This window comes from Seriola aureovittata, chromosome 5 (assembly GCF_021018895.1).
Source record: "Seriola aureovittata isolate HTS-2021-v1 ecotype China chromosome 5, ASM2101889v1, whole genome shotgun sequence".
In the NCBI taxonomy this organism is placed as follows: Eukaryota; Metazoa; Chordata; class Actinopteri; order Carangiformes; family Carangidae; genus Seriola; species Seriola aureovittata.
In genome coordinates this window covers 7,372,226-7,383,810 of record NC_079368.1, presented here as the reverse complement: position 1 = coordinate 7,383,810, position 11,585 = coordinate 7,372,226, and the positions used below count along the sequence as shown (strand labels likewise).

The 11,585-nt window shown below is 42.0% G+C and overlaps 3 protein-coding genes across 5 annotated transcripts; all 3 read left to right on the top strand.

Annotated features, from left to right (window-relative positions):
* Positions 1-36: 36 nt before the first annotated feature.
* LOC130169728 (beta-crystallin B3-like) lies at positions 37-2,154 on the top strand. Its single transcript, XM_056376678.1, has 6 exons — positions 37-263; positions 645-742; positions 964-1,082; positions 1,212-1,344; positions 1,519-1,661; positions 1,781-2,154. The coding sequence occupies exons 2-6, from the start codon at positions 668-670 to the stop codon at positions 2,028-2,030; spliced, it is 720 nt and encodes a 239-aa protein (XP_056232653.1). The 5' UTR covers positions 37-263; positions 645-667; the 3' UTR covers positions 2,031-2,154.
* A 4,164-nt stretch (positions 2,155-6,318) lies between these two features.
* On the top strand, positions 6,319-7,668 carry crybb2 (crystallin, beta B2). The gene is made up of 5 exons (XM_056376679.1): positions 6,319-6,381; positions 6,589-6,707; positions 6,903-7,035; positions 7,132-7,274; positions 7,382-7,668. The coding sequence occupies exons 1-5, from the start codon at positions 6,319-6,321 to the stop codon at positions 7,548-7,550; spliced, it is 627 nt and encodes a 208-aa protein (XP_056232654.1). The 3' UTR covers positions 7,551-7,668.
* Positions 7,669-7,949: 281 nt separating this feature from the next.
* ctu1 (cytosolic thiouridylase subunit 1 homolog (S. pombe)) lies at positions 7,950-11,142 on the top strand. Of its 3 annotated transcripts, none has more exons than XM_056376466.1 (3): positions 7,950-8,023; positions 9,193-9,693; positions 9,842-11,142. In XM_056376466.1, the coding sequence occupies exons 2-3, from the start codon at positions 9,198-9,200 to the stop codon at positions 10,375-10,377; spliced, it is 1,032 nt and encodes a 343-aa protein (XP_056232441.1). In that variant the 5' UTR covers positions 7,950-8,023; positions 9,193-9,197; the 3' UTR covers positions 10,378-11,142. The 3 variants fall into 3 exon arrangements, with proteins under 3 accessions (XP_056232441.1, XP_056232438.1, XP_056232439.1); XM_056376463.1 differs by having other exon boundaries at positions 7,958-8,111; XM_056376464.1 differs by lacking the exon at positions 7,950-8,023 and adding an exon at positions 8,179-8,583.
* Positions 11,143-11,585: the final 443 nt, after the last annotated feature.

The window sequence follows — 11,585 nt, the reverse complement described above, 5'->3', positions numbered from 1 at the left end:
ACCCGCACACAGTGCTCACTGGCAGCCAGGCGGACAGGCAGGGTAGCGTGTGCCAACACAGCTGCCTATTGAGAGGCAGTGTTACGGACACAATGTAAGCGACAGACTTGCTGTATCAACAGCTTCCCCTTTTCTGCTGTTGTGGCCAGAAATAAACCATAAATACCCCCCCCCTGTCCCTGCCCTCTAATGGCTCAACCCCACCAAACACCAAGAGGCACAGAGAAAGAGGGACACTACCACTTCCAAGCAGGCATACCCAGGTAAAAGCCTCATTCTGGACATAGGAATCAATAGCTTGTAGTGTATTAATGCCAATGCAGTGGAATCAGATGGTGCTGCATCAGTGAAGACCCAGGTTTGGAGGACTCATGGACTGTAACTGAACCTGTAAAGGACTGATGACTGTTTACTTTAAGGAATCAGGCTGTAATCTTTTGTGTCAGTTGATATCATGTTAACAGAATACTATGCACATGATTGCTACTTTACCTTAGGCCAAAATGAATTCAATCCTCCTGTTCAAGGGTGAGTTATAAATTGCAACTATGACATTGAGCTTTCCTCCTGTGTGCATATCTTTTTCCCGTGTGTACATGTATGATGGATGGTGCTTTGTCTGTGTGTGTGCTGCTGCCAAAAAGTGGAGGAGCAGTGGATCAGGAGGATGTCGGAGCAGCAGAGTGCCCCGGAGCAGCTGGCTGCTGGGAAGAGCCAGGGTGGAGCTGGAGCCACGTATAAGGTACTGACCAGAGATGAAAAGCTGCTTTAATCAGGGAGGAATTCCTCTTTGCTCCACTGCTTTACTCTTACACTTTCCTTTGGATCCTGTCTGTATCATATCATCACCACATGAATTCTTCGTAGACATTAAATGCCACTTCTTGGAGGTCTTGATCTCAAACTTCCTGGTGACATGCAAGTCTCTCTCTCTCTCACTCTCTCTCTCTTTCTGTGATCCAGGTGGTGCTGTTTGAGTTTGAGAACTTCCAGGGCTGCAAGGCGGAGTTTTCTGCAGAGTCTAAAGATGTGTCAGAGAAGGGACTGGAGAAGGTCGGATCTGTGATAGTCGAGTCAGGACCGTGAGTAAAGTGCATCTTTCATTTAATCTTCCCTCACATACGCACCAAGAAATGTGTTATCAACCTTGTCATGTTTGATGTGGTGTCAGATAAATGTTACCATCTGTGTTCTCCTTTTTTCCCTCACAGCTGGGTGGGTTATGATCGACATGGGTTCACAGGGGAGCAGTTTATTCTGGAGAAGGGCGAGTATCCACGCTGGGACACCTGGACCAACAGTCAGAACAGCTACTCCCTCTTGTCTGTAAGGCCACTCAAAGTGGTGAGTGGCTCGTCTCAATGCAAAACAAGATCTTACAAACTAACATGTGCAGTGTTTCAAACGGAAGCTGCCCATATGTTACTTTTTTACTAGTCACTCTTTTAATTTTGTATTTTGCCATCACTGTTTTACCTGGTTTTACCAAGTATCCATGTGTCTGTTTCTCCTCAACAGGACAGCGCTGAGCACAAGCTACACCTGTTCGAGAACCCTGGATTTACAGGTAGAAAGATGGAGATCGTTGATGATGATGTTCCCAGTTTGTGGGGCCATGGTTTTCAGGATCGTGTAGCAAGTGTCAAGGCTCTTAACGGAACGTAAGATCCTCCCTAAATCCCCATTTCATCCATTTCTCTTGTTTTTTTCCTGTTTAACCAGTCTGACTCCAAGATAATAAGTTATTATAATCTATTTTTTCTGTTTTCCCTTCCTATAGATGGGTCGGCTACATGTACCCAGGCTACAGAGGCCGCCAGTTTATCTTCGAGCGAGGAGATTTCAAGCACTGGAATGACTGGGAGGCCCCTGCGCCCCAGATCCAGTCTGTCCGACGTGTGCGGGACATGCAGTGGCACAAGAGGGGCTGTTTCACCGTTCCTGACCCAGATCCAGCTCCCGGCCCCGGCCCCGACCCCGACCCCGCCCCAGCACCTCCTGCCCCCCCTGCAACAGCTGGAGCCAGCTGAGCAGGATCCTCACCCTCATAGCCTCCCCCCATGCTGACAACAGTGCCTGCCCTCTGCCTTAACCTAACCATGGCAAACGCTGCTTGTGCCCAGTGAGGAGTGCCATGTATGTTTCAGTGGCGAATAAAAGTTGTTTGACCTGGAGTCGGCCCTGTTGTTGATGATGTCATACTTGTGCGTCAAGGTGGAAATTATAGCTTAAGCTGAGATAGTAAAGATGTGGAAAAACCACTATCAGTGATGACACCGATGTGGAAATAGTGCAGCAGATAAACTGCAGATGTGTTTAGCGCTGAATTCATTTCCAAGGCACGTGTGCCATTTTTACTGCCTGTGTTTCCCCACTTTAGTCAGACAGCTCATCCAGCATTAGGAGCATATGACTTATTCAGTGAAAATGTGAACACGCATCTGCTTAACAGCACTGGAAATGATGTCATACTGTTCGTATGCTCGCTATTAAAACAGGGTGCACAGCATTCCCATCCACAGTCATCACTGTGCAATTGATGGTTAATGATCCTCGTGATGAACGGTCACCAGGTTAATATAGGAGCTAATATATACTACATTAAAATCATGTAAATATTGAAAAATATATCAGCTATGTGCATAGTTTTGATAAGTTAAATATTAGACTTCTCATCCAAACAGTGCACATGCAGGCTAATATTTCAATGTACTATTGATGTATTATTCAAAAATATAACAATTCCCTCTATAACATGATTAAGAAGAGACGTTTAGAGGTCTAAAAACAGAATAGAGTGACACTGTGTTCTTCCCTATGCTTTAGATTTTCTAGCATGCCAGTATTGAATACATGCAACGACAAAAAAAACATGTATTCTACCTCTGAGCTTTAAGAAAACACATCCTAACGTCAATCCATATCGAGTCCAGGGGGTTGACCACACTGAATAAGGATTATCTGGATTTCTAACACTAATTTTCATGGTGTGTATGAGCTATTTTTGGGCTGTAGTGTCACTTTCAGTCCTACAGTGAAGTGCAGCATAAAGTCTTGTTGACATGAGCTCTAACACCCAGAGCCCTAATTCAGACGTACACAAAGGGTTGCACTAAAATATGGAGCTGTATTGCTTTTTGTACCCTTAAATTCTTTGATACAATCCTCAATACATGCAAAGGCTTGTACTATATTCCTCATGAACACTAGATGTAGGCTCAGGCCTGTATTTTGCAAACCAGATGTTGATTGTGAATCTTGGCTGTAATCTCAGGAAAAACAGATAATTAACCAGTGCTCCCTGATACAATCTTTTCCTGGTTCTGTTGAACTGAAATGAAGTGTAATGAAGTGAAAAACATAAGATCAGCAGCACATGTCTTTGAACACGAAAAAACTCATAGACCTGAATTTGCCAAAATCCTGATTGTGTCTCAAACTGGCCATCTGTCTTATAGAAGCACACTCCTCTATTAGATTAATTTAGATGATGAAACAACATTTGAATGCAGCACAAACAGTTCACTGAACTATTTCTGACTGTGAGGTAATTAGGGCCGACTGGATCTGTTTCTGCTCTCTGAGGTTTAGTCATCTACAGGAGTTGGAGCATTTTACACATGATGTGGGTAGTTTAAGAGCTGAGGCCCATGATCCTCACAGTCTCCATCCAGGACTTTCACTGTATGTCAGTTCAATAAAACACACTCTCTTCACACATACTGTTATATTAATCAGCTCTTTGAGGTACCCAGCACCATAATGTAATACGACAGTTGTGTTATGTGACCCCTGGGGAAGTTATCTTGGTGTTTGGAAAATGGAAAGACAACCACAAGATGACACAACTGCACTGATCTTTATGGACGTCCTCACACAGGTCAGAGCACCAGGTCAGGTCAGCGCCGCTGGAGCTACTGTATACAGGTGGTGGGTGGGTGAGGGGAGGAGTCACTGAGGTTGATACACTACTGTTTTCAATGGTAAATAACAAAATACGGTATGAACTCTCTGAAATAACAGGAGGATTGCTTGGACAGTATCCTTAGTATCAATGCTAGAGGTGGTCAGTTGTTAGCTTCAGGGTGCAGGGCAGCTGTGATGGGGATCATGTAATGTACTGAACACCTTAACACCACTGTCTAAGAAAGACAGACAAATTGCATAGAAGTCTTCACAGTAAATTTCATCAGGTATCTCATTAAAGTAAAAATCTCTTTTGCACCTATATACCAACATAAATACTCCACATGCTTCTCATGCCCACTGAGCTGTGTCGTCAAGGCCATGCAGACACCTTCTAACTGCACGTGCGCAGGAGAAAAGTGGATTTAACCCGTGTTTTAGAGTTTTAGCTGTTGTAATTACACCGTGACTTCCAAGTGAAAAGATCCCTATTAAAGGCAGCAGAGTAAACATTTAAAGTATCACAACAAGCGCAGAAAAATGGCACAGAAGTATTTCAGTAGACACACCTCTGCCTCTACATTGAAACAGACCAACGCAAAACATCAGATCTACAACCTCCACTTTAGTTTATCTGTCCTCACACGTCACACATGACACTTTGACCGAGTTGTGTTTAAGTTATACATATTATTTAAATGCTTAGATTTACACTTGGCTCAAAAATGACTTCTCTACATATTCACACAATATATATTTTTAACTTCTGTCCCCTTGTGATATTGTCGCATGCAGATATCAGGTCATTAAAACTAAATAAAAGGGGAAATGAACCATTTTGCAGCAGTAGAAGAAGTGTAATTGTTTATACAGTAAACAATGTAAATATACTCAAAATAACAGTACAGAAGTAACAGTACAGAAGACGTTATTATAAGCAAAATGTTGTTTATTGTTAGTTACAGCATTTTATTGTTGTAGTTAGTGGAGGTGAAGATAGTTTTATCTACTTCACATACAGTTACGTACTTTAGTTCAGTGGATCCCACCCCGGGAATCGACCCCCTCCAAACGGTCACAAGATAAATCTGATGGTTGTGAGATTAATATGGTAGAAAAGAAGAAAAAGAAGAAAAGACAGCTGCACAAAATGATACTGATTTAGGGACTGTGCTGTTTTTGTGAAATATTGGATCATTTGACCTTGTTGGGCTTCAAACAATTATTTAATCGAAACCATCTGAGATGTTTGGAGGGGAAATCACTCTTTAGTTGGTCTGTAGCTGCAGCTGTCAGATAAATATAGTGGAGTAAAAACTATTAGATTTTCCTTCTGAGCATAAAATGGAGATACTCAAGTACAAGAACCTCAAAGTTGTAGTTTGACACAGTGCTTCACTACATGTATTTACTTTACTCGGGTGCCATATTACTTACATTGAATACAATGGATTGTCACTTAACAATTTTTTTTACTGTCAACAGGAGAAAGATGTCATTTGATTGAAGTTGAATCCAACCACAGGCGCTGTTCTCTTTTATCTTTGCAAACAGCAGCGGCAATGGATTTTCACATTGAACAATACGACTGTTTTCTAGAAATGAAATACTAAATAAACCTACACTTGTGTAAATATTCAGCAGTGTTTTGGACTGTTATTCAGTTCAGTCCCAATCTCTCCAGCACAGTAAACCCCATCTTTTACAATCCTTCTCTTTCTCTCTCCCTTTCATTGTAGGTGTGGAACTATTGGCACTGTTTGTGCTGAATCATGTGGATATCGAACAATGACTGGCTGGACAAAACTGACAACTAATGAAATAACTTTGTGGGAGTGTGACACCCAAGGGAGGGGGGAGGCTACACGGTGACCCCTCATTTCAGTGTGCTGGGCCTATGGCAGGCCGATCTGCAGGCCAGCTTGGACGCTTTGGGTACTGTTGGCAAAGTTTCCACCCCTGGGCATCCCGTATATATTGAGCTGATCGTGCCATCACAAACACACTGGCACAGACAGGTACTGGTAAGGGGTTTATATCCGTTGTGCTGTATTTTGTTAAGTTTACATTTATAATTTTTTTTTTTTTAACCGCTTGTTTTTCTTTTGCAACTATGTTTTAGGTTTAATCTTTACAAACTCTATCCCATGCTGCAATGCAGTGATTCTATGTTCAGATGGTTGTGAATTTGTTTTGGAGGGACAGGAATGGGCACTTTTGAATATGAGAAAATAATAGAAAACAAAATCTGTAAAAGAGGGATTAATAGCAGTTTGAACTGCTCGGATTTTAGCTTTAATATATATATACATTTTTAGATTATGTGAACCTCCATAGATATTTATCAGAAACAATAAAATTACAATTTAGTCTTTGTTTCTTTTCAGTTTTATCCTTGCCGATCCGTTCACTATGGCCACAGACCACCAGAACCCTGCATCCAAGCAGCAGCAGCCAGGCACCAGTGCATTTAAGGTGAGGACAGGCAGAGACCGACTCAAACACAATTTACAACTTCCTCCTTCTTGTAAACACTTGTGCGCTCTCCTTATTTAGATGCTTGCATCTCCCAAACATCAGATTGGCAACAGATGGACATGCTTGAAATTAAGACCAGTAGCTCAATAACACTCACAGAACTCTTTCACACATATTCTCTTCTTTTCTCCCACTGGTACACAGCTGGTTATCTATGAGCAGGAAAACTTCCAGGGACGCTGCCATGAGCTGACTGGCCCCTGCAACAACCTCCAGGAAGCAGGCGTGGAGAAAGTGGGCTCCATACTGGTGCTGTGTGGACCGTGAGTGTGGGTCAGACACAGACAGAAAACAAGGAGATGACTGACAGACAAAGAGGGACTGACCCTCAATGAGCGGAGGGATGGCGTGGGAAAAAATGGACTGAAAAACAAATGAATATGTGGTACATATATTTAAGTAGCTTTATTTCCTGCACCAACCACAACCCTCCATCTTTTTCTCCTGTGGCCTCTCAGATGGGTGGGATACGAGCAGGCCAGCTGTAAGGGGGAGCAGTATGTGTTTGAGAAGGGGGAGTATCCTCGCTGGGATTCCTGGACCAACAGCAGGCGCAGTGACACCATTGTTGCATTCCGCCCGATTAAAGTGGTAAGACAGCACACTTTTTTTTACCCCCCCCCCCCATCAGTCATCCCAACAGTGGCTCAACAAATCACCCACTGGATTGTTTTGTTGCTCTCTCAGGACAGCCAGGAGCACAAGATTGTCCTTTACGAAAACCCCAGCTTTGCAGGGAAGAAGATAGAAATCATAGATGACGATGTCCCCAGCTTTCACGCACACGGCTACCAGGAGAAGGTTTCTTCTGTTCGGGTTCAGAGTGGCACGTGAGTCCACCGTGCAAGAAAATGTTGTATGATACTCTTTTCACTGTCCTTTGACCTCTAACTGTGTCTTCTCACTTCTCCCTCACTCTCTGCTGCTGGTGCTCCAGTTGGGTGGGCTATCAGTATCCAGGCTACAGAGGCTATCAGTACCTGTTTGAAAAGGGGGAGTATAAGGACAGCGTTGAGTTCGGAGCCCAGATTCCTCAGATCCAGTCGGTGAGGCGCATCAGAGACATGCAGTGGCATCAGAGGGGCGCTTTTCACCCCGTCAACTAAGCTTGTGACTCTTCCCTGTCATGAACCCTGACCTCGGCCGCCTTACTCCCCGCCAGCAGCAAACCCTTTGCCCTTCATGTACACCACAAAGCATTTTGATATCTATTGCAGCTGTTGCAATAGTGACATTCTTTGAAGCAAATTAATAAATCTTTATTGCTTACATTTGACCTGGTTGTGTGGTTTACCTCTGATTTGCCGTCTGCTTACAGACTTCTCACCAACACTCTACAGGGAAGGATTTAAAGCTATGCCAGTAATGTTTATTAACTATTTGAATCATCTATGAAAGCACCACAGATGCATTTCAGGGCTTTCATTATTACAGCTTCATGTGCACATTTCAACCCCCGACCGCTAGGCTGTGCTGCAGACGTGTGAGTCACGCGCTGTTTTCCGGTGAGGAAGAGCTGACGGTACATGATGAAACAACATGCTACTTAACCCAGTCGTGTAAAACTTATCTTGTTTATGTAAGAAAAGTTATATTTTATCAGTACTTTTCCTCGTGTATTTCCTCCCCGCACTCTCAATTCAGACCTCGGTTCATCGGAAACTTTGGTATGAAATGTTAAATAAGATATATTTAACTATTAGCTTAACTTGGCTAGCGAGAAACACGTTTAATGTTGTTGATTCTCAGTTTTGGTGTCGCTGGACTTTAATCAAGCTACTAAACCTGATAATTAAGTGTCATTTATCGCGTGCTTTACCTGTATTAACTCATTTCAAAGAGTTATATGAAAGGTTGTAGTTGTCGTCGTCTGTATCAACTTCAGCCTAGTAAGTTTTTGTTGCTGGGGACAGACCCAACCTCACACCTAACTTAGCTAGCCAAGATTCACCTTCAAAACTGGCATTTTAAAAAAGTGTTGTTTCTTATCCAAAGTACATTTCCTGTAAAATAACGATTAAAGGCGTTTTATGAGTCATTTGTCCCAACTCTTGAATTCGGCATAACGTGAACACACACCAATCACTGATGTTACTGTGGCTTCTTACCTTTTTTCATAATGCCCGCATGTTGTAAAAGGTGAGTTAGCCAAAATGTCCGTGTGTAAATAGCTGCTCCATTTTGTTTTGCTGCACATTGTGGCACCAAGTAACAACACAGTAAAAGTTAATTAAAGTTAGTTTAATAAGCAAATGAACACCGAGTATAATGAATCACTGTTCTCCAGCTTATCATACTGTTGTATGTATGTATGTAGTATTGAACTGGGACACAGACAGTGTTTGCCTATGTATATTGAATCACATAGTGGGCTAATTGCCAGATTTGTAGTATTCTGTGTGATGAGCTCTTCTTTAGATAAATAATGTATTTGTCTGATAGAAGCTTTCCCAAAGCACAGCCAGTATATTAAACTTTTTGGAGTCTTAGATGTAGGTATTTCAGCGGTATGTTTACCAAAATAATACTGTAAAAATCACTTATATCAAGTGTGAACATGGTGAAAGGATGGGATTTGATACCACAATGAATGATAATCCATGTACAGGAAACAGAGTGTATGGAAACATCTACAACAAAAAGATGGGGAATTATAGGTTAATTTGTTCACAGGAATTTGGCATGAAAATATTTGGGAACATTTGTTTTGCTAATTTCTAACATCATTCAACAAACTTCCTCCAACAGTAAAGATGCCTGTCCTGTGCAGCAGCTGTACTGAGAAACGAGCTGTGCTGAAACGTCCAAAGACGGGCCACTCGTTGTGTAAGGGGTGCTTCTTCTGGGCCTTCGAGGAGGAGGTACATCAGACGATCGTGGCAGCAAAGCTTTTCAAACCTGGGGAAATAGTGGGAATCGCCGCCTCAGGAGGGAAGGACTCTACAGTGCTTGCACATGTAATGAAGCTCCTAAATGAGCGATACAACTATGGCCTTGAACTTATGCTTCTCTCAGTGGATGAGGGAATCACTGGTTACCGAGACGACTCGTTGGAGACCGTAAAGAGGAATCAGCAACAGTATGAGCTGCCACTGAAGATTGTGTCTTATGAGGAGCTGTATGGCTGGACTATGGATGCTATAGTGAAGCAGGTGGGACTGAAAAATAACTGCACCTTCTGTGGAGTGTTCAGACGGCAGGCATTAGACAGAGGAGCCATCATGCTGAAAGTGGACAAGATATGTACAGGTAACTTCAAATCCAAATGGCATTATTAAAGTATCAGTGCAAGTTTTAACCTTGAAATATGATGGCAGCCTCAGTGTTAATGTCAAAGAATACTTTTTTTTTTTTTTAGAATTTGTTTCAATAGCTGGATGTGGTTTTTTTTGTACAGGTCACAATGCTGACGACGTGGCAGAAACGGTTTTGATGAATGTCTTGCGAGGTGACATAGCTCGACTGCGTCGCTGCACTGCCATCTCCACAGCCAGCGAGGGCGAAGGGGTCGTGCCGCGCTGCAAGCCCCTTAAATATGCGTATGAAAAAGAAATTGTTCTGTACGCTTACTTTAAGAAGTTGGACTACTTTTCCACAGAGTGTATCTACTCTCCCAATGCTTATCGTGGCTATGCAAGGACCTTTTTAAAGGACCTGGAGAGCGTAAGGCCCAGCTCCATCATTGATATCATTCACTCCGGTGAGAACCTGTCTGTGCGGGAGGGGGTGAAGATGCCTGTGCAGGGGACCTGTAATCGCTGCGGTTACATCTCCAGCCAAGCACTGTGCAAGTCCTGTGTGCTGCTAGAGGGGCTGAACCGAGGCCTGCCGAAGCTGGGTATAGGCAAACACCACCGTCTGCATGACAAAATCCTCTCCCAGCAGCCCCTTACCGAGAAGGAGGAGAGGAAGCTGAAATCAGTAGACTTTTGACAGTTATTATCACCTGTTTATTTACTATAGGACTGAAGATATATAATGAAATTTTAGAATAAACCACTTTTGTTGTGTTTTATATGGGAAAAGACTAGTCTAAGAAATCAAATCTCTTATTTGTTTTCATTCATCATTAATAGAATATTCATTAAGTTCATATGTTTGTTACATTCAATTTTTAGTAAAATTGAGAAAACCTGTTACACTGGTGTTGTGTCTTTACACCAGAATGTCCATTCACTTCTGTTTTACAGCTGCTGACCTGGATCACTGAGATACTATGTGGACACAGAAATGTGTGTTTACCTTAGGGTACTATTCAATAATAGCTGAATGGTACATGTATCCAGTGGTTTTTGTAGTAATTTGCCATCTGTACAACACACATAGGAGATGGGAAAAAGTGGAACATTTTCTGCTTATGTTAATGCTTTGGTATGAAATTAAGTATTTTTCTGTTTTCAGTTAATTATTAAACTTTGTGATTCAGCATCATTTGGATTTTTAAATACTAATTATCTACACACACCTAACAAGTGTAGTCCTGCGTTATGTGAGGTGCAGAGACAAGGACTTGCAACATTTTTTTTCATTTTCTAGTTAAATTTTACTGCAATCTCACACAGACAGCATGTTTTATTTCTTTATTTTATGCTACCTCTTATGTCCCACTGCACCAATCTCTGGGGAGGATATGATTACATTCATGGTCACATTCCAAGGTGTTTTATGAACTGATTTTATTAAATGTGTTATCCCATGTTTTCAGTGTTGTCTCCATTTTTCTATGTTTTTTTTTTTCAGATGAGGAGGATGCAGCACTTAATGTATAAGCTGATGCTCAGTGTTTTTACTAATAATGCCACATTACTATTATGAAGGCAGTAAGCTTGGTCTGCCTTGAAAATATGCTTGCTGCTGGGGATGTATAGCAGTACAATCTAGCTGTGCCCTTTTGCCACAAACAGTAAACATGTTCACCGTCCTCTTACACTTTCAAATCCTGTTTACTGCATGCTACACATCCTGTTTATTAGATACCTGCATATGTTCCTGTATTTCATTGAAGTCTATATACAGAGGGATTCACTGTATAGTTATTTTCAACTTCAGAGTTAGAGTGTGGTCCTAGGTATATGTTTTAGTGTTAATGCAGTATCTATCTATCTATCTATCTATCTATCTATCTATCTATCTATCTATCT

Coding starts and splice junctions, on each gene's coding strand:
- LOC130169728 (XM_056376678.1), top strand. CDS start 668: ATGTCGGAGCAGCAGAGTGCCCCGGAGCAGCTGGCTGCTGGGAAGAGC. Junction 743..963: donor GAGCTGGAGCCACGTATAAG/GTACTGACCAGA, acceptor TCTGTGATCCAG/GTGGTGCTGTTTGAGTTTGA. Junction 1,083..1,211: donor GTGATAGTCGAGTCAGGACC/GTGAGTAAAGTG, acceptor TTTCCCTCACAG/CTGGGTGGGTTATGATCGAC.
- ctu1 (XM_056376466.1), top strand. CDS start 9,198: ATGCCTGTCCTGTGCAGCAGCTGTACTGAGAAACGAGCTGTGCTGAAA. Junction 9,694..9,841: donor AGTGGACAAGATATGTACAG/GTAACTTCAAAT, acceptor TTTTTTGTACAG/GTCACAATGCTGACGACGTG.
- crybb2 (XM_056376679.1), top strand. CDS start 6,319: ATGGCCACAGACCACCAGAACCCTGCATCCAAGCAGCAGCAGCCAGGC. Junction 6,382..6,588: donor CAGGCACCAGTGCATTTAAG/GTGAGGACAGGC, acceptor ACTGGTACACAG/CTGGTTATCTATGAGCAGGA. Junction 7,036..7,131: donor CATTCCGCCCGATTAAAGTG/GTAAGACAGCAC, acceptor TTGCTCTCTCAG/GACAGCCAGGAGCACAAGAT.